The 26,459-nt window shown below is 40.3% G+C and overlaps 1 protein-coding gene across 12 annotated transcripts in view; it reads right to left on the bottom strand.

Moving 5' to 3' along the window:
- Positions 1 to 26,459, bottom strand: part of ARMC8 (armadillo repeat containing 8) — a 181,819-nt gene that overhangs the window by 52,071 nt on the left and 103,289 nt on the right. For all 12 annotated transcript variants that reach the window (XR_013347187.1, XR_013347191.1, XR_013347188.1 and 9 more), the window contains 3 exons: positions 11,140 to 11,215; positions 10,955 to 11,045; positions 315 to 375 (listed from right to left, as the gene is read on the bottom strand). Coding sequence is in view for 3 of the 12 variants with exons in the window: in XM_077827229.1 (XP_077683355.1) it covers positions 315 to 375; positions 10,955 to 11,045; positions 11,140 to 11,215 (228 nt within the window). In the remaining 9 variants the exon portion in view is untranslated. The remainder of the gene's footprint in view (positions 1 to 314; positions 376 to 10,954; positions 11,046 to 11,139; positions 11,216 to 26,459) is intronic.

The following is a 26,459-nucleotide window of genomic DNA, read 5'->3' as shown; positions in this document are numbered from 1 at the left end:
CCTGGATTCGGACTTACTGTAACTAGCTTAATAAACAGAATTTAAATGTCATCACTATTAAATATTTATAATGAATGTATTGATACATAAGGAGATTTTCAAAAGCATAAATGGGAGCTAAGCATCTAATTTTTAAAGAGACCTGGACAACTAACTGCACTTTTGCCTTTGAAACTCTCCCCCATAGAATCAACAGTGCTTTTGTAACACTTTATCACAGATGTACACAAATAAAATAGTGACAAACACATAGTGTGATAAAACTTTGGTTTAACTGCTGCTTAAATGTCAAACAAATTATGTAACCAGCTTACCTTTAAAACAATGCAGTTATCATCTGTCTGGATTGCTCCTGCCCTGCACATGTAAGTAAGGCTGTAACAAGACAGCAGAATATAAACTCACTTACTTCCAGCTTTTATAAACATTAAAAAGTTATTGTAAAAAGAATGGCTGTGCTAACGGAATAACTACTTGACTTTGTTATAACACCCATTCCAACACATGAAGTTTTACTGGGCTCGGACACCATTCCATACACCATTTCAGACAGTTAAATACTTGAATAATACATTTTATTTTTTTACATGCAGCTTTAAAGACTTAGCTGTCAAACCCTGAAATGACTAGCAATGGTAAGATCGGTTAGGTTTTGCTCTTGCTAACACCACCATAAGTTTGGAATAATTTTATCAAAATCAGTGAGAACAGAATTGGGACCTACGTTTAAAAGACACAAAGTATAAAATGCACCAGAGAAACAGGTTATTGCCCTGATTCAGGAAAGTATCCCTATTAGGCCACGACTGAAGCATGTGCTTAAATCCCATTGAAGTAAACAGGACTTAAATCCATTCCTATTCATGATAGCATGTAAGCATGTGCTACGTGCTTTCCTGACTTGAGTTACATGTGCAGAAAATGGCAGAGTACATGTTGTTATGGAGCCTTACATGTTGGATTTCCTAACTTTTGAATTTAAACGTTCAGCCCTAACACTGTAGTGAAGCAGCATTTTGTAGTTAATCCTCTTTAAAATAAAAAAAGCTGCACGCAAATTAACTTGTTTGTGTTCTCACAATCAACTGAGCATCATGGTACCTGAAGAAAGCGTGCCCTCCTTCCAGATACCAAGGTGGTTACTAAACACCCTATGTTCTTTGAAAAGTACTCCCTGAGACTGTGGCATTGGGAAAGGGGTACAGGAAAGACTGGTAGCCGGGTTAAGGACACACTGGCTAGATGGAGGGTGACAAGAAAGGTATCATGGAATTGTGGGTTGAGGGAAATTGGGTGAGGTTATTACAGGCTTGTTGGAGAAGAATCAGAGGTACTCAAAGGCAATAGGTAATTTCTCAGGGTGTATAGTATTGCAGGGAAAGTGGGATCTGAAAGACACTCCAAGATATTTTCCTAGGTGGGATGGAGGTCATCTCAGGCTTCTTGGAGGATCCCCTGGTGTCTCAAAAGAAAGGTGCAATGGGAGCTATTATGTCTTCTACATTTCTAATGATGCTGGAGGGGTCTCTCAGGAAATGTCAGGTTCCTGCTTGGTCCAGCTATCCATTTAAATTTAAAAAATCATGTACAAGTTTAAGAAGTTTGCCAAAATTAGAACAAAAATAAATTATTTACATGTCAAAATTAAAGTTAAAAAGGGAGAAAACCCTCAGTCTATTGAGGTCTGTGTTAACTACTCCGGAGTAAGTAGTGATGGCGGTTAGGAAGTCATAGATATCCAAGTACTTACTGTCATGGTATCTGGCACCACTTACATGTACATAATTAAAAACAAGTACTTCTACAAAGGTAATAGATTTGATCTTGCCCTAAGCCACCCATCAACAAATGATACACTCAACTAAAAACCTGCAATAAAGAAAAGGCTAAGTTAAAGAGGTCACATTACAACTCTCCCTTAAAAGCGAGCAGATGGGATCTTGCAATCAGCAGAGGTGAGGCCCACAGCAGGGATATTTCACTGAGATTGACATTACCAACCTCACAAAACCAACAGGATTTGTTTTTTGTTGTTTGCACGCATTTGCAATTTCTGTGATTGGTTAGAAGGAGATAGCCTGTCTCTCAAATAGCTGCGTCTTCGGCCCAGCTAGGACTCGTCTACACAAGGAAGTTGCACTGTTTTAACTTAAATCAGTTTTAGTTAAATTAATGTAAACTCCTGTGTGGACATATTTATTTTGGTTTAAGAGAGGCTTATTTCAGTTTAGCTTAAAGCAATTCCTAATCCATTTAGGACTTGTCTGCATGGACAGCTGCAACAGTTTAACTTAGTGTGATTTTTAAAACATCTAGTTAAACTAGTTCAATACTGTACAGACATACTTAACAGTATTTCACTTTAAACTAGCCTCACTATGCTTTAGTGCAAGAAAGGAAGTCTGTCTGAGTAACCAAAGCTACAGAAAGATTTTTTGAAGGGTAAACCTATGGAAGTTACATTATCATAGAATTGTAGGATTAGAAGGGACCTCGAGAGGTCATTTAGTCCAGTCCCCTGCACTCATGGGAGGACTACGTATTATAAAAATTGCAGACTGCTAATGGGGTAGTCAGTCAGTCAGTGCTGCTACCTGGGAAACCAGTAACCATTTTAGATCCAGAAAAACCCTGGTATCATTTGTATTACAGCAGAGCCCAGAAGTTCCAGTCAGGCCCCCATTGTGCTGGACTTGTAGAAGTATACTGAAAACCACTATGACAACAGGCAGTTGTACATGTTAAGCTGAGAATACAGACAAAGCTCCTGACATTTTCTTAAGATGCTTCCTTGAGCCTGGTAGCATAACTCTGACCCGCCAAGCAAGAGCCTAAAGCAACCAGCCCACTTTTGTCCAGGTCCTGATCATGGCCAGGTATTTGGAAAGCAAGAAAAGGGCCAATCCAGATTTGATGAAAAAGATGCAGATATCTCATTTTTACATGGAGAAAATTGCAAGCCATAACAGCTCACTATCTCCTCTTATCTCATAAAAGCAATGAAAGATGGGGAAGATAGAAAGGACTCCTGTGTGATTCTCCATGCAAGATCCTTCTAAAGGCTACGTCTACTATTGGAACCAGGGGTCTGATTCCCAGAATGCGCAGACACGCTCATGCTAGCTCTCTTCAAGCTGGCGTGCTATACATAGCAGCGTCACCAGGATAGCACGGGCAGTGACAAAACAAGCTAGCCGCCCCAAGTACAAACCCACATGGGTACATGTTCAGGGAAGCTTCCCCATGCCGCCACTTGCCACTGCCCATGCTACCCCACTATTTTTAGCCTGCTAGCTCCATGGAGAACTAGTGTGGGCATGTCTACATGAACTGGGAATCTCTCCCCCAGCTCCAAGCCAAGAGGTAGCCTAAGAGAAATTGCCCATTGCACTCTCAACCAACCAACCATACTGGGGGCAGCTGATAAATCTAACAACATCAGCATGGACCCTTGGTCTCTGACCCTTGCCTAAAGGAGGTCAACCAATGAGATTTGCACAGGCTTTTTTGCCTTGCACAGGCATAAAATAGTCGGGTAGGGACCCAGGAAGTGGAGGACTCCAAATGCTATGGGAGATGAATCAACACTACCTTCTCAATGGTTTTCCCCCAATATGGGAGGTTACAGACAACGTAATTTGTGAAGTTGTTAACTTTTAAAGCCAAATGACAGCATATATAAGGATTGACAGCTAACAACCATTAACAGTAACCAGTAATGGATGCAGATGCTCCACACAGATTTTCACCAGTTGTGAGACCACAGGTCCCTCTTCCAGACAGTTAAACACATTTCACCCAGTGCACTGAGAACTCCCACTTGCAAAACTATGTGGAACTCCATCCGGGAGGATGGAAAGCCTGTCCACTCTTGCTCTGACACTCAATCCAAAGAATCAGACAGACTATCTTGGATCGAAAAATCCACCAAACACTACGAGCTCCAGGATTAAACGCACAAGCTCAAAGGGGTTGGGGGTCCCCATCAGCAAGGTCCAGAGATAGCATTTGGTGATAAGCCCAGCCCCCTCTGCTGGCAAGTGGGAGGTGGTACAGGAATTTCTTATGGGGTGCTGTGCCTGGGTCCTGTTTGTGGAGAACAGCTAGTGAGTGTTTGAAAAATATGAAGCTCCATATCCCTTAGCTATGAGAAAGAAGAAGTCACTTGCTGGCTCCTCTCTCCGTTCCTGAGCCTTCTGGCTGCTGTAAGGGCAGAGGATATTTGCTACTCTACCCCTCCCCCTAGATCCCACTGACTGCTGAGTGGGCTGTGCCAGCTACTCTACCCTAGCCCCATACCCCCTAGACTCCTCCAAGGATAGTTGGCAGTAGGATTACTCCCCTCTATTAACCCTGCATGGTTTTAATTCCTCTTCCCACAAACATCATCAGGACCACCACTGCTGTTGCTCCTATCTTTCCCACATTGCAGCAACATCCAACCGTCAGTGGCACAAAAGCTGTTGAATAGCAACAGTGAAACTGCCTGCAGTCATTTTAAGTGCCCATATATTGTTGCTTTTTACCTCTACAGTAGAAGGAACAGCAGCAGGGATACTGGAGGTGCCTGTAGCACTGTCTATACTAGTGAAGTTTTGCAGAAGTTTCCTGCCATTATCATCACTGGTTCACATCCACCAGTATTAGCAACGTTGGGAGCCTCAGCACAAACCAGCTTCTGGATGTCATTGATGTTTTAAGCACTTTGTCATCTAATCTGCTCAGAGCCAGTTTAAGCAACATTGGCATCAGCAAGTGTCCGGTTAACACTTAGGCTATCACTGTTGACAACACTACTGAACTGGTGTTAAACGGTGATGCAACACATTTGCAATATTTACTTAGTATAGATAATACCTGTGTAGAATGGTTTTCATTCAGTTCACACTGGGAAAAATGTCTGTAAAACTGAGAACATAAGGACTACAAACTTTAAAAAAGTGCTTAGAACTTGAATATACCACATAGGCCACAAGTACATTATCTGAGCTAGATCCAGCACATGGGAGAGGGTTTTACCATAAAATTGAGCAAGCTACATGCTGCTGCTAAGAGCCTTCTGGTGTCACATATCAGTGCCTTCTTGGCTGCTTGTGTCCCCCACACCTTCCTCAAGAGCTTTTGTAACTAGAACAAATATATATTTTAGGCTGAACTGGTTTCCTTATAGAAAGCTTTTGTCTTTATGGGCCTGTCTACACTACAGATTGTTTACTGAATATGAATCCAGGTTCCATTGCAGAGTTTGCTCCTGGTTACACATAATATGGTTTAAACATGGCCCCTATACCATGACAGACTGCAACTAAATTGTCACTCTTCCTTTGCTGCATACATAGAAATTCCCTGATAGTGTTACCACACAAACCAGTCCTATTACTTTCCAGGTTCACCTGGAGAACATCCCAAGGTGCATTGCACCATCTGCTACAGAAAGCACTAAGTATTCTCAGCACTCTATTCTCTGTACACCAGCAATGCTTACTACATAACTAGGAAGTTGTGGATCAGATCAAAATGACCAATACTTAAGGTTGCTAGCTATACCAAAACAATCCACTATCCCCACTCTGTTGGATTGCTGACCTCTTTTACCAGCTACCTACCCCAAAATCAAGAATGTTCAAGTGCACACCTAGTCTTAATGCTAAACTGAAAGACCTTGCTAGTGATCTAGATTAAAAGCACCTGGTTAATCTCAGCTCATCTAAACTAAATCAGTAGGTGTATCAGTAGAGAGTTGAGATTCACCAAATCTGAGAATCCTATGCGGTAAGAAAATCAAGGCAAGAAAAGTCCAGTATCATTGAACACAAGATGATAGCTGGGAAATCCAGCACAGGATGAACCATCTGCTCAGTCATAATGAGTTAGATGGCATTAGAGGCACCAGAATGATATTTAGCCCATGCTACATAGTCAAGAGCTGTGTGTTGAAACAGCCGACGACAACAGGATGCCAAGGAGAAGAAAGAAGATTGTATCAGCTGGGTGCTGGAATAGAACAGTGGTGGTGACAGTTGATCACAGATGTGGCAATGTTGTCAAACTAGCTGTGGGCTGAAATTTTAAATTGCTCAAAGTGGATGAAAAGTGGCAGGACCTCATTGTAACCTAGAGAAGAATTATCTAAAGAATTATGTAAACTAATAGTGTCTGCAGTAAAAACTGCCGATTGGAGGTTTTCAAGGCTCCTTGTGAGGCTGAAGATGTTTTAGCAATGGAGGAAGATATCTAAGATTTTAAGATAAAAAGATTAGACGTGAATAATAAGAGTAGCCACATTATGAACAGGAAACATTTATAAGGGGTACAAATTCATGTTTCAGAACACAAGCCAACCACTAACTGCTTGGAGATCATGAAGTATCTTCCCACATGGGCATATCAGTACTTTGCACCTTCTTTTAAAGCTTGTAGTATTGACCAATGTCAAAGAGCAAATAAGAGATTAGATCAACCATAGGTTTAATCCAATATGGCAATTGCTATGTTACTATAGAACATTTTATCTCCAGAGCTGGTGAAAGTCAAAGATATCGTAGAAATTTGCCATATTGGCATAGTTGTTTCCATAGAACTAAGAGTCCTTCTGCTTATACAATCATATATTTTATACTGAACAGCACCGCGTAGTCCCAATATATATAATCAAATAAACAAAGCAGCATCTTCTAAAATTGGTTTTATACTTGTACTAAAAGTTACATTTATTCAAGAAAAATTCTTTTAATCAATCTTTAAATAATTCATCTCTCATGCTGTTACAATACTGAAAATCATCTAGTCGATACTCAGTTACTCAAGCTTCGGAGAGATAAGGTGGATGTGGTAACATCTTTTATTGGACCAACTTCTGGAGACAGGCCTGAACAATTTAGTGTTTTATTGAAATATAGGAATTTTAGTAGAATTTAATACATATTTTATGTATATTAATAGAATATACAAGACAATTGTTTGTAAAAGTTTGAATTTCTTGCTACAAGAGGAAAGGAGTACTTGTGGCACTTTAGAGATTAACAAATTTATTTGAGCATAAGCTTTTGTGAGCTACAGCTCACGAAAGCTTACGTTCAAATAAATTTGTTAGTCTCTAAGGTGCCACAAGTACTCTTTTTCTTTTTGCGAATACAAACTAACACAGCTGCTACTCTGAAACTTTCTACAAATACTGTATTTTTTATGTACACTTGTTCCTTGGAAAATTCAAATGGTGTCTCTGGTGTTTAAATTTAGGAAAATATAACCTTCCACGGGAAACTGGCGGCACCTGAGAACAGCAGCAGAAGTTAACGTTTATTGCTATCGGGTTTGCAGGAGACTGCTGGCTGCTTTTAAAAGCATTCAGTCAGTCCATGACAATGGTCTTTGAAGTATTTGATCTGTCTTTATGAGATGACAGTGGTTTTCAGATTCTTGCTTACTCCACAGATGTCCATGAAAGGCTGCAGGGGAGGTAAGGTTTCCCCTGAAATTATCTCAAAATATAATTTCTCACTAAGAATTACTGATATAGAACAGGTCTTGAGGTTAATTACATCATTAAAAAAACTTTTTTTCAAGAATGTGCCCACATTCCATGGTGTTTTCTACATAACTCATCTAGATGCTGTAAATGTGCTCTCTCTAAGGGTGAATGATCCCGGAGTGTAGTACAAACTGCAGAGTTCTGACAATCACACAGAGACCTCAGATAAGAAGAGGATGGAGTAGGAAACAAGGCAAAAAATAAAACCACCTGGAGAGGGCAGGTCTCGGGGGAACCACTCATGGGATGGAGAACCTTGCTGATTAACATAGGGGAGGACAGAGACAACAAGCAGGAGATAGAGCAGCCTGTTCATTTAACACAAGCATTACTCTCTACAGATATCACAGCCTAAAGATATACACACCCTGTGCTCAGATCTCTCCCATCTCCCAAGACACTTGTATGATACACTTGACAGAGCTCCTCCCCTTTCCAGAGGTGCCTGCTTTAACTGATCTGAAGTACATCCATTTCCCTCTCTCAAATGCCTTTAGTGAAGGCAAAATACTGAAATAAGTGGGCAAAACTGCTACAATTCTGAACAAATATTTGTAATTCCTGATAGCTGTTCAACCTCACTACTGGAGATTAGATTGGGCACCTCCAGAAGAAATACAGTACCAGAAAAAGTAATACGACAACATAACAGGAAGAAACAAATTACTTAAAATGGTTTCGGGGGAGGGATAGCTCAGTGGTTTGAGTATTCGCCTGCTAAACCCAGGGTTGTGGGTCAAATCCTTGAGGGGGCCATTTAGAGATCTGGGGCAAAAATGGGGGATTGGTCCTGCTTTGAGCAGGAGGTTGGACTAGATGACCTCCTGAGGTCCCTTCCAACCCTGATATTCTATTTTATGTTACAGGCAAGGCTCCATATATTACACCATTCAAAAACAACAAAATTCAGTTCTTGCCATGGAATTATACTCCAAAAACTGAGCTTTAAAAAAAAAGGAAATATGTTTATAGTCCTTGTGTATATGGAGATTAACTTGAACACATACAGCCTCAAACAGTAATTTTGAGAAGTATAGTGGCATCTCAATAAAGACCCCATTGAGTCCACAATTCCACAACTCTGGAATCTGGCATTTTTCCAAGATACCACAGAATTCAGAACTCTTGTCATAGAATTTGCTGTGTCCAGGTGCCTGGAGTTTTGCTTTCTGCTCCCCTGCCCAGCCAGGACCAGCCTGCCACTCCCTTTGCTTTTCAGCTTTTCTCACAAGGGGAAGTTAACTGGATTCCAGTCCATGATCCCTGCACTGTTCCATGGGGCCAGGCAGCTGTGGCTCAGGAAGCCAGACCTGGAGTCTAGCTTCCACCATGTAGGATGACAAGCTGAGATACCTGAAGATCATTGCAGAAGCAGGGGATAGGGGAACCAAGGAGATGAATTGCTGAAGCTGGCTACCCGCTGGGACACACGATGTGCTGTAATACTTGAGGCCTAACAGGCCTATCCTAATTGTGGGCTGAATTATTGGAAAGTGGGTAAAAGTTTGTAAAATGTTACCATCACCTATAACAATATATGTTGATGCACAAAGGGAAGACAAAAAGCCTGGACTAGTCCATACAAAAAGGTCTACTAAAGCAACCCAAGGAATACGCTGAGATCGTGCCTAGTAAACAAAAAGCAAACGGAATTAGAAGTTAATGGACCAAAACTGATGTCAGAAACTAGGCTTCATTGGCAGACAAGTAATGAGGGAATGTGCTGTCCTGCCCACCACTCCTTTTGGGGTCCTCAAAAAAGAGAAACTTTGGCCAGGGGTGGGAGGGGAAGGGTGGGGAATCAAATGGGAAAAACTCCTGGAGGAGCCCAACAGGTCTCCGCTTCACTCCAGAGATTTTCCTTCATTTGTGAGTTTCAAGGATGACTGTGACACCCAGACTTTGGCACACCAGTAGAGACCTGATACATGTGAGATCCTGCTCTGTCTTCCCCTCCCTTTTCATCTCCCACTATCTCTCTCTCTCTCTCAGCTTTTCACCTGATCTTGAGACCAACTGCACCAGCACAATGAGATGAGCTGTCCCATCGAGCTCTGGTTGGCCTGAGGAGGATTGGTGAAGAAGACTGAGATGACCAGCTAAATGATGTTCTACTGTCAGAAATGTGAGATAGGGTCCAGAGCAACAGCTATTATGGCCTGACTGCCAGCCCAGAGCATCTGTCTGTGACTGCCCAGCCACTCTGTATCCTGAGAAAGTCAACAATAATACATATTTCCCCACCTTTACTATCCTATCTCTTATCCCATTTGTATCTGTTTGCTCTGTCAAAGGCAGGAAGAGTGCCTATCATTCACAACTTAAAATTCAACAGAACTAATCCTTTCCTTTCCCACCAAGAGAAGGATTGTTTGACAAAATAAGACTCCAACCAACATCCTCTCTGAAAATGGGGATTTGATATGTTTTTGATTACATTTGTTTTACATACCCGTTCAATTTCAATATCAAAATGCTTTATATCTTGTTTTGATTCTTCTTCTCTTGTTTATCCTACTCAATACATTTCCAAATTTTGGCACACATTTTCTAATGTGTTTGCCACAGAACTAAACAGGGTGAGGTCTCTGTACTCAGAACCCCAAACTGTTTAGTGTTGTACAGCAACATGGACACATTAACACTTCTGAGTCTCTGGGCACATTTATTCCATAGAAATTAACACAACAAAGGGAAGAAGGTTCTCCCAGGAGGACAGTTCCAGGGAGCGGATCCTGGATGCCTGAAGAGCACCGTGAAAAAACCCACCCACCAAAATAATCACTGTTAAACATAATCAGACACATTTTCCAACTATGAATCGTAGTTGTGTGGAACGTTAAGGGAGGAGGGATGGGAAGGACAGGCTATGGAAGCAGAATAAATTAATATTGATAAAGAATTTAGCAATTACTGCTATGAAAATTGGTTCCATTGAGCTGCAGAGTGCACAGGGCCACGATCATGGGAATGGCAGTAAGGGAAGATGGAAGAGGCTGAAACTAAAAAGATGAACATCTTATATTAACCAGTAATATTAAATAGCAATGGCATAATTTCCAAGGAGTCTCCAGCAACACCAGAAGCCTTCAGAAGTAAATATTACTTTAGACTGCAAACCCTTCAGGGCAGGGATTAGCTCTTATCTAGATCTGTACCATGTCCAACACAATGAAGCCCCTAACCCTGAATGGGAACCTTTGGGTACTAGTATAATATAAATACTAATTATTATTTAATAACAACACTTCAAAAGGAGTACAAGAGTTCATCTTGCATAAGTGCAAGGAGATGGACTACAGACTAACATTTCACCCAATTCTATCACTTAGGATTTTATGACAAGAAGATTCGTAAGAGTTGCAATTTTAAGCATTAGGTTACATTGCAGCCCCTCTCCCTCTAGCTCCTGTTGAGGATTACCATTTGGCTGATGTGAGCTGCATTTCAATAGGCTTGTCCCTTTGTAACATCTTCACAAAAATCTGTGGTAATAATTCTCCATCAACCAAAACTGCAAACAATGAAAAAGAGGATTCAGGAAATAATTCAAATTCAGTTAATTTGTAAAATGAACAACATATTAGCCACTGAAGCTTTCAGCTTACCATTTACAAGAGTCATTGATACCTGGGGGTTTTCAAAGGCTAGAACTGAGAAGCATTTCAATGCTTGCATTCGAACCTGTACAAAAACATAGGATTTACATTTCTTTATGTTTCACAAATATTAACCCAAAATAAGTCACACGGTGTTACACTATTTTAAGCTAACTAGGCTTTTGGAAATACTGGCTGATGATGAAATTTAGATGTGTCTAAGAGGCCGGTGGAAGTGTCTGGGGACATGGCTCAACACTTCTGTGATAGATCGGATATTATCTCTGCATGTTGTATTTTGCACATTTGTGAGATCCAGGGGGAAGTGATTACTGATGGGTGGGAACAGGAGGAGCAGAGGCCATCTGCCAACACTGCGCAAACACTGGCAAGATTTATTGCCAATGGCATGGATGACAGAGTCAATGATACTGTCTGCATACTTTGAGGGGGAGCTTCAGAAGCATCCAAAGGAGTTCGGAGCATAAATCTGACTAAAAGTTAATAGGACGTGTACTCCTAAATCCCTTCTGGATTTTTGAGAGCAGTGCATAGATAAATTGAATTTATCTACACTATTAAAATCAACTAAAGCTATCTAATCTGCTGTAATTATATTAGGGCTGTCGATTAATCTCAGGTAACTCACGCGATTAACTCAAAAAAGTATTGATTAAAAAAATTAATCACAATTAATCGTACTGTTAAACAATAGAATACCAATTGAAATTTATTAAAATATTTTGGATGTTTTTCTACATTTTCAAATATATTGATTTCTATTAGAACACAGAATACAAATTGTACAGTGCTCACATTATATTTTTTATTAAAATATTTGCACTATAAAAATGATAAACAAAAGAAACAGTATTTTTCAATTCACCCCATACAAGTACTGCAGTGCAATCTCTTTATTGTGAAAGAGTAACTTACAAATGTAGATTTGTTTTTGTTATATAACTGCATTCAAAAATAAAACAATGTAAAACTTAAGAGCCTAAAGTCCACTCAGTCCTACTTCTTATTCAGCCAATCACTCAGACAAACAAGTTTGGTTACAACTTACAGGAGATAATGCTGCCCGCTTCTTGTTTACAATGTCACCTGAAAGTGAGAACAAGCACTCACATGGCACTTTTTTAGCAGCCATTACAAGGTATATACGTGCCTGATATGCTAAACATTCGTATGCCCCTTCATGCTTTGGCCACCATTCCAGAGGACACGCTTTCATGCTGATGATGCTCGTGAAAAATATAATGTGTTAATTAAATTTGTGACTGAACCGCTTGGGGGAGAACTGTACGTCTCCTGTTCTGTTTTATCCACATTCTGCCATATATGTCATATTATAGCAGTCTCGGATGATGACCCAGCACATGTTCGTTTTAAGAACACATTCACTGCACATTTGACAAAACGCAAAGAAGGTACCAATATGAGATTTCTAGAGATAGCTACAGCACTTGACCCAAGATTTAAGGATCTGAAGTGCCTTCCAAAATCTGATCAGCACAGGATGTGGAGCATGCTTTCAGAAGTCTTAAAAGAACAACAATCCAATGCGGAAACTACAGAACCCGAACCACCAAAAAAGAAAATCAACCTTCTGCTGGTAGCATCGGACTCAGATGATGAAAATGAACATGTCGGTCCACTCTGCTTTGGATCATTATCGAGCAGAACCCATCATCAGCATTGATGCATGTCCTCTAAAATGGTGGTTGAAGCATGAAGGCACATATGAATCTTTAGCACATCTGGCACATAAATATCTTGCAACACTGGCTACAACAGTGCCACACAAACGCCTGTTCTCACTTTCAAGTGACATTGTAAAAAAGAAGAGGGAAGCATTATCTCCTGCAAATTGTAACTAAACTTGTATTTCTGAGCAATGGAACATAAGAACGGCCATACTGGGTCAGACCAAAGGTTCATCCAGCCCAGTATCCTGTCTACCGACAGTGGCAAATGCCAGGTGCCCCAGAGGGAGTGAACCTAAAAGGTAATGATCTAGTGATCTCTCTCCTGCCATCCATCTCCACCTTCTGACAAACAGAGGCTAGGGACACCATTCCTTACCCATCCTGGCTAATAGCCATTAATGGACTTAACCTCCATGAATTTATCCAGTTCTCTTTTAAACGCTGTTATGGTCCTAGCCTTCACAACCTCCTCAGGTAAGGAGTTCCACAGGTTGACTGTGCGCTGAGTGAAGAAGAACTTCCTTTTATTTGTTTTAAACCTGCTACCCATTAATTTCATTTGGTGGCCCCTAATTCTTATATTATGGGACCAAGTAAATAACTTTTCCTTATTCACTTTCTCCACACCACTCATAATTTTATATATCTCTATCATATTCCCCCTTAGTCTCCTCTTTTCCAAGCTGAAGAGTCCTAGACTCTTTAATCTCTCCTCATATGGGACCCGTTCCAAACCCCTCATCGTTTTAGTTACCCTTTTCTGAGCCTTTTCTAATGCCAGTATATCTTTTTTGAGATGAGGGGACCACATCTGTATGCAGTATTCAAAATGTGGGCATACCATGGATTTATATAAGGGCAATAAGATATTCTCCGTCTTATTCTCTATCCCTTTTTTAATGATTCCGAAACATCCCATTTGCTTTTTTGACTGCCACTGCACACTGTGTGGACGTCTTCACAGAACTATCCACGATGACTCCAAGATCTTTCTCCTGACTAGTTGTAGCTAAATTAGCCCCCATCATACTGTATGTATAGTTGGGGTTATTTTTTCCAATGTGCATTACTTTACATTTATCCACATTAAATTTAATTTGCCATTTTGTTGCCCAGTCACTTAGTTTTGTGAAATCCTTTTGAAGTTCTTTACAGTCTGCTTTGGTCTCAACCATCTTGAGCAGTTTAGTGTCATCTGCAAACTTTGCCACCTCACTGTTTACCCCTTTCTCCAGATCATTTATGAATAGGTTGAATAGGATTGGTCCTAGGACTGACCGTTGAGGAACACCAGTAGTTACCCCTCTCCATTCTGAAAATTTACCATTTATTCCTACCCTTTGTTCCCTGTCTTTTAACCAGTTTTCAGTCCATGAAAGGATCTTCCCCCTTATCCCATGACAACTTAATTTATGTAAGAGCCTTTGGTGAGGGATCTTGTCAAAGGCCTTCTGGAAATCTAAGCACACTATGTCCACTGGATCCCCCTTGTCCACATGTTTGTTGACTCTCTCAAAGAACTCCAATAGATTAGTAAGACATAATCTCCCTTTACAGAAACCATGTTGACTTTTCAAAAAGAAAAGGAGTACTTGTGGCACCTTAGAGAGACTAACCAATTTATTTAAACATAAGCTTTCGTGAGCTACAGCTCACTTCATCGGATGCATACTGTGGAAAGTTTAGAAGATCTTATTATATACACACAAAGCATGAAAAAAATACCTCCTCCCACCCCACTCTCCTGCTGGTAATAGCTTATCTAAAGTGATCACTCTCCTTACAATGTGTATGATAATCAAGGTGGGCCATTTCCAACACACATCCAGGTTTCAGAGTAACAGCCGTGTTAGTCTGTATTAGTCCTCCTTTTCTTTTTGCGAATACAGACTAACACGGCTGTTACTCTGAAACCTGGATGTGTGTTGGAAATGGCCCACCTTGATTATCATACACATTGTGAGGAGAGTGGTCACTTTAGATAAGCTATTACCAGCAGGAGAGTGAGTTTGTGTGTGTGTGTGGGGGGGGGGGGGGTGAGAAAACCTGGATTTGTGCTGGAAATGGCCCAACTTGATTATCATATACATTGTAAGGAGAGTGATCACTTTAGATAAGCTATTACCAGCAGGAGAGTGGGGTGGGAGGAGGTATTTTTTTCATGCTTTGTGTGTATATAATAAGATCTTCTAAACTTTCCACAGTATGCATCCGATGAAGTGAGCTGTAGCTCACGAAAGCTTATGCTCAAATAAATTGGTTAGTCTCTAAGGTGCCACAAGTACTCCTTTTCTTTTTGCGAATACAGACTAACACGGCTGTTACTCTGAAACATGTTGACCTTTGCGCAACAATTTATGTTCTTCTGTGCGTCTGACAATTTTATTCTTTCAACTAATTTGCCTGGTACTGACATTAGACTTACCAGTCTATAATTGCCAGGATCACCTCTAGAGCCCTTCTTAAATATTGGTGTTACATTAGCTATCTTCCAGTCATTGGGTACAGTAGCTGATTTAAAGAACAGGTTACAAACCATAGTTAATAGTTCCGCAATTTCACATTTGAGTTATTTCTGAACTCTTGGGTAAATGCCATCTCATCTCAATGACTTGTTACTGTTAAGTTTCTCAATTAATTCCAAAACCTCCTCTAGTGTCACTTCAATCTGTGACAATTCCTCAGATTTGTCACCTATAGAAGACGGCTCAGGTTTGGGAATCTCCCTAACATCCTCAGCCGTGAAGACTGAAGCAAAGAATTCATTTAGTTTCTCTGCAATGACTTTCTCGTCTTTAAGTGCTACTTTTGTATCTCGATCATCCAGGGGCCCCACTGGTTGTTTAGCAGACTTCCTGCTTCTGATGTACTTAAAAAACATTTTGTTATTACCTTTTGAGTTTTTGGCTAGCTGTTCTTCAAACTCCTTTTTGGCTTTTCTTATTACATTTTTACATTTAATTTGGCAGTGTTTATGCTCCTTTCTATTTACCTCACTAGGATTTGACTTCCACTTTTTAAAAGATGCCTTTTTATCTCTCACTGCTTCTTTAACATGGTTGTTAAGCTACTGTGGCTCTTTTTTAGTTCTTATACTGTGTTTTTTAATTTGGTGTATACGTTTAAGTTGAGCCTCTATTATGGTGTCTTTGAAAAGCGTCCATGCAGCTTGCAGGGATTTCACACTAGTCACTGTACCTTTTAATTTGTTTAACTAACCTCCTCATTTTTGCATAGTTCTCCTTTCTGAAATTAAATGCCACAGTGTTGGGCTGTTGAGGTGTTCTTCCCACCACAGGAATGTTAAATGTTATTATATTATGGTCACTATTTCCAAGCGGTCCTGTTATAGTTACCTCTTGGACTAGATCCTGCGCTCCACTCAGGACTAGATCGAGAGTTGCCTCTCCCCTTGTGGGTTCCTGTACCAGCTGCTCCACGAAGCAGTCATTTAAACTATTGTAAAATTTTCATCTCTGCATTTCATCCTGAGGTGACATGTACCCAGTCAATATGGGGATAATTGAAATCCCCCACTATTATTGAGCTTTTTATTTTGATAGCCTCTCTAATCTTCCTTAGCATTTCATTGTCACTATCACTGTCCTGGTCAGGTGGTCGATAATAGATCCCTACTGTTATATTCTTATTAGAGCATGGAATTATTATCCATAGAGATTCTATGGAACATGTGGATTCATTTAAGATTTTTATTTCATTTGATTCTACATTTTCTTTCACATATAGTGCCACTCCTCCCCCACGGCATGACCTTTTCTGTCCTTCCGATATATTTTGTACCCTGGAATGATTGTGTCCCATTGATTGTCCTCACTCCACCAGGTTTCTGGGATGCCTATTATATCAATATCCTCCTTTAACACTAGGCACTCTAGTTCACCCATCTTATTATTTAGACTTCTAGCATTTGTGTACAAGCACTTTAAAAACTTGTCACTGTTTATTTGTCTGCCCTTTTCTGATGTGTCAGATTCTTTAGGTGAATGTTTCTCGTCTGATCTGGCCCATACTTTGTCCTCTTTCATCCCCTCCTCCTGTCTAAACCCTAGAGAATCTCTACCAGTAAATTCTCCTCTAAGAGAAGTCTCTCTCCGATCTGCATGCGCCTCTGCAGCAATCGGCTTTCCCCCATCTCTTAGTTTAAAAACTGCTTTGCAACCTTTTTAATGTTAAGTGCCAGCAGTCCGGATCCACTTTGGTTTAGGTGGAGTCCATCCTTCCTGTATAGGCTCCCCCTATCCCAAAGGTTTCCCCAGTTCCTAATAAATCTAACCCCCTCCTCTCTACACCATCGTCTCATCCACGCATTGAGATGCTGCAGCTCTACCTGCTTAAGTGGTCCTGCGCATGGAATCAGTAGCATTTCTGAGAGCATCTATGATGGCATCATCATAGAGATCCTGGATTTCAGGCTCTTTCCTAGCAGCCTAAATTTGACCTCCAGGACGTCTCTTCTACCCTTCCCTATGTCATTGGTACCTACATGTACCATGACCACCGGCTCCTCCCCAGCCCTACACCTAAGTCTATCTAGATGCCTCGAGAGATCCACAACCTTCACACCAGGCAGGCAAGTCACCATATGGTTCCAAACTCCCTCTCGAAACTCCCTGGTTGCTTGCTCACTGCTTTATAAAGCCCTGGCCTCCTTGATAGCCCCGCCCCCTGCCTAAGGCTCAGCCAATGAACAGAGGCTTCAAGATTTAGTTGGGGACTGGTCCTGCTTTGAGCAGGGGGTTGGACTAGATGACCTCCTGAGGTCCCTTCCAACCCTGATATTCTATGATTCTATGATTTCAAACCTTGTTTAGAAGCTCACAGCTTCCCACTGCCAGCCACAGCACACGGTCCTTCAAACAAACACACACACACAAGCTCAGCACACAGCACATAACCCCCAAACACAAACACACACTACAGACAGCCACTTACCCCAAGGGTCCCGTATTTGCTCCTTCTTCACCTGGAGAACTCCCTCTCGAAAATTCCTGTTAGCGTTCCCTGTTCGCAAAGCTTATTGGCTGAATAAGAAGTAGGACTGAGTGGACTTTAGGCTTTAAAGTTTTACATTGTTTTATTTCTGAATGCAGTTAGTTCTACATTTGTAAGTTCAACTTTCGTGATAAAGTGATTGCACTACAGTACTGGTACTAGATGAACTGAAAAATACTATTTCTTTTGTTTTTTACAGTGCAAATATTTGGAATCTAAATAAATATAAAGTGAGCACTGTACACTTTGTATTCTGTATCATAAATGAAATCAATATATTTGAAAATGTAGAAAAAATTCAAAAATAGTTAAATAAATGGTATTGTATTATTAACAGCATGATTAATCGCAATTAATTTTTTTAATTGCTTGACAGCCCTAGATTATATATCATTACTGTTATCTGCACTACCACCATTGCTATTATACAATGACATTAAAAATAATATTGTGTAAGTGTATACTGGGTGGGTTTTCATGTTGCTTTTGGTATTTGCTTTTGCTACTCTACCTATAAACATACCATATGATATAAGACAGTCTTTTCAATATAGCAAAATAAAATTGATTATTGCTATTCAGTCAACCTTGGCCTCCCAACCTGGGGGAGAAGATATTGGTAGGTTGGAGAGGGGAAGATCAAGAACTCCGTTTTGGCTATGGTGAATTTAAATAGGAGATCACGAGGAGTCTAAGATGTGGGTTTAGACAGAGGGAGCTGGGTCTGGAGTTGGGAGAAATTTCTGAGCCATTCATCAGATTACCTGATGCTAGAGAACAGAGAAAGAAAAGACAGAGGCCTTTGGAAGAGTTGAAGTTAGGGGTGGTGAATCAAACAGACCACTGAAAATACAATTAGAGGGGTCAGTAGAGAGCCAGGACTGGACAGAGAGTATCAAAACCAAGGGGGACAAGAAGAGCAGGGCCGGCTCTACAGTTTTTGCCATTCCAAGCAGTGAAAAAAAACTGCTGTCGCAGATGGGAAAAGGAAGAAGCTGCTGCCGATTTGCCGCCTTAGTCTCTAAGGTGCCACAAGTACTCCTTTTCTTTTTCCAGAAGTTGGACACTTCCTGACTTTGGTGGATGAATCAAGTTCCTCCTTACTCATGGAGTGAATAGTGAGTAGATGCTGGCAGTGTGTTTGTCAAGAAGCGCACAGACTTGTCCTCAAAACAAGGAAGGAAAGTGCGCCATGCCAGTCAAATTATTTTTGCCCTTCTCACATAGGACAACTGACTTTCAAACCTTGTAGGAATCAGTCTGCCAGTTGTTGCATAGTGGAGCCCACAATGGCTCCTTGTGAACTCAAGGGGTTGAGTGACAATGAATGTTCATTTTCTTGTGCTTGATCCTGAGCCCAAGGAACTGAAAACATTTATACGCATTGTCCAAATTATACTTCACTCCTTGTGGAAAGAGCTCTTTTGGCTAATCACAAAGATAAGCCAGCCTTGCAAAAATCACACATGAACAGGGATAGGTTTTTTTTTAAAAAAAATTAAACACAGAAGAATCATTTGTATTTTCCTTATCAGGGTAAGGTAAAAATAAGTAAATAGGTTTTTGTGTCAGGGCTGCTAAATTTTCATTACAATGAAACCCTTGAGTCTTGGGGTTGCTAAAAGACCAAAGAGTAGAACCAAGTACAAGTAATGGGGACTGCAGCATAGTTAGACAGCCAAGGTGGGTGAGGTAATAGCTTTTATTGGACTAACTCCTTTGGTCCAATAAAAGATATTACATCACTCACCTTGTGTCTCTAATATCCTGGGACTGACATGGCTACAACTACACTGCATACATAGACAGTCTGAGTGAAACATGAAATTAACTGCCTTTGAGGTTGAGCCCCAAACAAATCCGGCTGACTTACACCCACCATATGGGATCTGAATTGTTGGATATAATTATTCTACCTTCTTAAATCCAGGATAGGGCAAAAATCTCTTCCCATTATATCCTTATTGCCAAGAAAAAAGGAGAGCCCCTTATCCAGAAGCTGCTGAAGAAACTATGTTTCCAAATAAAGGAGGAAGGCTCTCTGCATTTTCTCACGAGAAGGCTTCCTGAAAAGGGATGGGTAAGGAGTTTAGGGGAAGCAGCTTGGAGTAGGATATCCTTTCTGGATGACTTGTAGGACCCATCTGTTTGAAGCAATTCCCCTTAATAACACCAAGTAAAAAGGAGCTAGTCAGTTACTATAGGGGAAAAGGAAAGGGTAAAGTATCTATGAGGAACGGTTCGTGGTTCCTGACAGCCCCATCAAAATGCTTTCTGGCAAAGTGTGCCAGTGAAGATGAAGCACTCAACTCACTACAACCTTCTGCTACAATGTTTTTCCTCTGCTGGCTTGATGGAACTCTTTCTGATCAGGTCCCTAGAATTACTTATGTGTGTGTAGATGAAACAACTCTTTCAGATATCTCGTGCATGTAGAATTTGTAATATGTGAAACAACATCCATAAAGCATGGATTTTATTAACAGAAATATTCTATATCAATTGTCATTATATATCAATGGTCATTATTGACCCTAGACACAAGAAACACAAGCTATTTCTATGTTTTACGGAAAGAGGAGTTCCAAGCTGAGAAATTAATTGCCAAATCTCAGGTTACCAGCAAACTTGCTCTTTTTATCCTGGTTGAGAAGTTATTCCATATTTCTGTTAAAGTTATTTTATTAAATATAAATACACTAGTGGTTTTAAATAACTGCTTCATATTATTAGTACTAAGAAAAGTGTAATTGTACCATGTAGATCGATCTAGGTTGATTTAAAACCAGAGGCGATTTTAATGTGTTATGGACACTGAACATCTTCTGTGTGAAAGTCTCAGAACTTAAAGGGAAAGTTCTGTTGCTAAGTAACCATAATCACAGGACCATCTACAGAGTTAAATATTTGCACAAACACAATAAAAGGGACATGCTCTTATCTGAAATAAATATTGATTAAATCACTTCTTCAGTTTTCATTAATGCTGAGCACGACAACATTTATATAAAAATAGGGCTGTCGATTAATCACAGTTAACTCACACGATTAACAAAAAAATTAATCACGATTAATTGCAGTTTTAATCGCACTGTTAAACAATAGAATACCAATTGAAATTTATTAAATATTTTGGATGTTTTTCTACATTTTCAAATATATTGATTTCAATTACAACACAGAATACAAAGTGTACAGTACTTGCTTTATATTATTTTTATTGAAAATATTTGCACTGTAAAAATGATAAAAGAAACAGTATTTTTCAATTAACCTGATCCAAGTACTGCAGTGCAATCTCTTTATGGTGAAAATGTAATTTACAAATGTAGATTTTTTTTTGTTACATAACTGCATTCAAAAATAAAACAATGTAAAACTTTAGAGCCTAAAGTCCAGTCAGTCCTACTTCTTGTTCAACCAATCGCTAAGACAAACAAGTTTGTTTACATTTACAGGAGATAATGCTGAAAGTAAGAACAGACGTTCGCATGGCACTTTTGTAGCTGGCACTGCAAGGCATTTATGAGCCGGATATACTAAACATTCGTATGTACTCAACCCAAGATTTAAGAATCTAGAGTGCCTTCCAAAATCTGATCAGCACAGGGTGTGGAGCATGCTTTCACAAGTCTTAAAAGAGCAACACTCTGATGCAGAAACTACAGAAAACGAACCATCAAAAAAGAAAATCAACCTTCTGCTGGTAGCATCGGACTCAGATGATGAAAATGAACATGCATTGGCCTGTACTGCTTTGGATTGTTATCGAGCAGAACCCATCATCAGCATGGATGCATGGCCTCTGGAATGGTGTTTGAAGCATGAAGAGACATATGAATCTTTAGCGCATCTGGCATCTAAATATCTTGCAACGCCGGCTACAACAGTGCCATGTGAATGCTTGTTCTCACTTTCAGGTGACTCTGTAAACAAGAAGCGGGCAGCATTATCTCCTGCAAATGTAAACAAACTTGTTTGCCTGAGCAATTGGCTGAACAAGGAGGAGGACTGAGTAGACTTGTAGGATCTAAAGTTTTACACTGTTTTATTTTTGAATGCAGGTTTTTTTGTACATAATTCTACATTTGTAAGTTCAACTTTCATGATAAAGTGATTGCACTACAGTATTGTATTAGGTGAACTGAAAAATACTATTTCTTTTGTTTTTTTACAGTGCAAGTATTTGAAATCAAAATAAATATAAAGTGAACACTGTACACTTTACATTCCGTGTTGTAATTGAAATCAATATATTTGAAAATGTGGAAAACACCCAAAAATATTTATATAAATAGTATTCTATTATTGTTTAACAGCGTGATCACACAATTAATCTTTTTAATCATGCGATTAAAGGCGACTAATTTTTTTAATCGCTTGACAGCCCTAATGAAAAACCAAGATGAAATATTTAATTTATAAAATGGAGAGTCAATGTGAAGTGAACACCCAAAAACTAAACCCAGGCAAAATGTATAATAATTAACTGAACCACCATGAAAACTTTATTGCAAGAAAATAAAAATGATCCAGGTATTGAGTGAACTAAGAAAGAACAAAAGGATAAACTTCGCATCAGTACCTGGTTAAAGATACATTCCATAAGGAAAATACTAACCTATATTAAAAGGACGTTAAAAATAGAACAAAACACTCAATTTAGGGAATGCTAAAATCAGGGTTGCACAAGGAAACTTAATTTTGCCTATTGTGGGTATATATCATCATAGAGTCTCATTACATGATCATATGTTATTTTTCCACAAGACCCCTTCCTCATTCAGTGCACAGCACGGATGATGAAACGAAGCAACAGTTCAGTATTTTTTTATTCCTCAATATTCAGAATAGGGCCTCCATACCTCATTTACTGAACACCAAATACATAATTATAAATATCTTCATGGGCTTTCCTATGGCACTCATGATTATAGCATTTGCACCTCAAACATTAATTTATCTTTATAATAACCCTGTGAATTAGATAAACTTTAGCCACATTGTACAGATGGCAACTGAACAGGAGTAATTAGAGCCAAAATTTGCAGAAGAATCAACTAATTGTAATGTTTCAGTGTTTGGAGGCCCAACTAGAGACTCATAGTGAGTCTTAAAGTCTCATATTTCAAGTATGCTGAGCATTCACAGCTCCCATTAACTTCAAATGGAGTAGTGAGTGCTTGGCTCTTCTGAAAACCAAGCCCTAAGGCCAGAATTTTCAGAATGGCTCAACACCCATGGTTTGGGTCAGATTTTCCAAAAAGCTCAGCAGTCAGTGTGCAAGGAGTCCTAGTATGTGATGATGTAATTAAAACAGTTGAAGGCAAAAACCCATTAACTCAGATAAATGCTGCAGACTTAATACTATTTCTGGGAGTTTTGGAAATATACTCTGAAGTTGTCCAGACATGATGAAACAATAAAAAAATGTCCCTGTACAATTATAAAAACTCCCTCACTCTCTCTATATAAAAATGTAGCTATATATTTTTTTAAAAGAAAACATATGCCTACTCTGAGCTAAGTGATAAAGCACAGACATGTGGATGTTCAGAGAACTTTCTACAGTTTTGACTGGACTTTCTCTGCCGTGGCCTGATTGGCTGTTTGCGAGGGAGGGAGAAAGAAGGTTGGAGCACTCTCTTCCCCTCAATTTCACTCCACACCTGCCTCTCTTATACTCATCTCCCCAGCCTTATTCCCCCTTGCCCTCAACCCTTCACTTCTTTTTAGCTGATTCCACTCCTAAGTAAACCCACCAAAAACCATGGAACTAACATGACATTTGCTGCCAACACATTTGCTCACTCTGTTTGTATGTTCTACTTCATCACCCATCCTGTGTCTGTCAGGTCTATTTAGATTGTCAGCTCTTTGGAAAAGGGCTCAGTTATACAGCACCAGTACAACGGGGCCCACTCTTTGCTGGCCCTTAGACACTACCATAATAAACATGATTAACAAAATAAAAATAAAAACAAACTGCTAAGTCTGATCTGAACATCTGGTTTATTGGGGCTAAGAAATCTGTGGGTGAATATTAATAGTTCCTGAAAAAGCTACTTATTTGGTTTTTTTTTAAAGGACCTATAATACTCTTCAAAATTTGGAAGAAAGCAATTAAACATCAATTGGTAACAAAACACAGAGTCCTGTTTATTGTCTAGATGTACTCCCCGCCCTAGCAGAGAGGCATCTATCATTATGACGACCGTTGGGGAGGGACACACAAATGGAACTCCTGTGCACAGCTAAGGTAATCTTTCCACCAGTTGAGGTATTGTTGTACAGAGGTAAGAATGGAAAGCAGCATATTTAAACTGTGTCTGCTTGGTGACTAAACCGTTCTGAGCCTTTCTTGAAGGCAGCACATTCGAAACCTGGCATATTCTGTAACAAAAGTGGTGGCTGCCATGTGCCCCAGCAACTAAAGACAGTTCTTGACCATAGTTTGGGGGTGGAGCTGAATTGTGCTGGTTATGTTGGAAAGGGCCACTAACCTTTGCAGAAGGTAGGCTCTTGCTATTCCTGAATCAAGGTTTGCCCCCATGAATTCTAAGCCTTAGACAGAGGTCAAAGTGGATTTTTGAATGTCCAATTGCAGGCCCAATTCAAGGAAGGGACCTATGGCGGTGGAGGTTGCTCAAGATATCAGTTCCAGGAAGTGGCCCTTCAGCAGACAATCAAACATGTAAGGGAATACTAAGATACCTTTCCTGTGGAGCAGACTAAAGGGGAGCACTCAGTATTGAAAGTGATCATGGCAGACAGTGGAACATAGGAATCATTTGTGGTATGGGTAGACAGCAATATGGAAACACACATCTTGAAGGCTGAGGACTGATAACCCTATTAACAAGTGTCACCATTTTCAATTTCAGCGTCTTCACATAGGTACTGAGTATGGTCTCTAACTGCCACTCTTTTCTGGTACCAGAAGGTACCTTGAATAAAATCCCTTCCCTCTGTGCTGCATGAGGACTGGTTCTATGGCTCCCAAATGTAAGAGAGTGTCTATTTCTTGACAAAGCAAGCTCTCATGAGCAGGTCCCTGAAGAGGGATGGGGAAGGGGGGTTTGTTGGTGGAAGTGTAGTAAAACAGATGGTGTATCCTTTGGAGATGACATCCAAAACCTACTTCTCCATAGTGATCAAATCCCAGGAGCACCTGAAGTGGTGAAGGAAATAAGGGTGGTAAATCGGTGCAGCTGAAGAGGATGAGGATGGCAATTCGAGCCCATGACCAACCCGTCAAAATTGCTGCTTGGATATGGACAGCTTCTTTCTATAGAACCTCTGTCTCTTTTGGTGAGTTTCATACTATTTCTGAGAAGTAAGGAATTGAGAAGGGTGGGATCTCTGGGCTGTCTGGGCCTTGCTGAGCTTCCTCTTGTAAGTGGGTGTGTAAATGCCAACAGAATGTAAGTAGCTCTAGAGTCCTTTAATGTTCGCACATACTCATCCATGCTATCTGTGAATTTCAACCCATCAAAAGGAAGGTCCTCTACTGGATTGTGGATTACTTTTGGGAATCCAGAAAGCTGCAGCCAGGAAGCTCTTCTCATCTCTACCTCTGTAGCGATTGAAAGCGAGACAGTATCAGCAGCATCAAGGGAGGCTTGCAGGGCTGTCTAGGCAAGTACTTGGCCCTCTGCAATAATTGCCTGGAACTGCTCCCTGTGCTCTGTCAGTAGGTGGTCCATGAAAGAGTTCCGTTTGATGTAATTGATATGGTTGTACTTTGCCATTGTTTCATATTCTCTTTGTGTATATAAAGTCTGCTGCAGTTTCCACGGTATGCATCCGATGAAGTGAGCTGTAGCTCACGAAAGCTCATGCTCAAATAAATTGGTTAGTCTCTAAGGTGCCACAAGTACTCCTTTTCTTTTTGCGAATACAGACTAACACGGCTGTTACTCTGAAACCTGTCATTATGCATCACTCTGAAACCTAATAATTGCTGATTCTAAATTGTAAGGAGGCCAAGGAATAGAGACTTCTCCCCCCCAGTAACTCTAGACACTTAGGGTCTTTTTCATGAGGCGTGGTTTTAGTGTGGTGCTGCCTTCCATGTTCATTAACTGCATCAACTACCAAGGAGTTAGGTGAGCGACAGCAAAATAAAAACTCTGAGTCCTTTGCTGGGACGTACTCTAATGCATCTAGGGGGAATAGAAGTTGGACTGTACCAGATGATCTTCACTGGGTCCAGAAGAGCATTAACAGGCAAAGCTATGTGAGCCAATGAGGGTGAATGGAGGATATAGAGCAGTTTATGGATGAGGCTCTTTCACCTCCTTGAGAGGAACCTGCAAAGAGACTGCAACTCTCTTGATCAGATGCTGGAAATGTTTAAAATCAGCCAGGAATGAAGGAGGAGGAGGCATGATTGTTTCATCAGGAGAGGAAGAGGAGATGTTGGCCATAGGAGAAACCTCTTCAACAGCTCTAGCTTCCTGCTCCTGGAAAGATTCCTCTTGAGGGTCAGGTCTCCTGCAGGGATGCAGTCTGCCCCTCTCTATGGTACTGGATGATCTGGAAAATTGTTGGCAATAAGCCACCCAAAGGTCGCAATATGGCCAAGGAGGTGGTGCATAAGGC

Source organism: Eretmochelys imbricata, chromosome 9 (assembly GCF_965152235.1).
Source record: "Eretmochelys imbricata isolate rEreImb1 chromosome 9, rEreImb1.hap1, whole genome shotgun sequence".
Lineage (NCBI taxonomy): Eukaryota > Metazoa > Chordata > Testudines > Cheloniidae > Eretmochelys > Eretmochelys imbricata.
The sequence above is the reverse complement of the archived record's forward strand: the minus strand, read 5'-3'. Positions and strand labels throughout refer to the sequence as shown.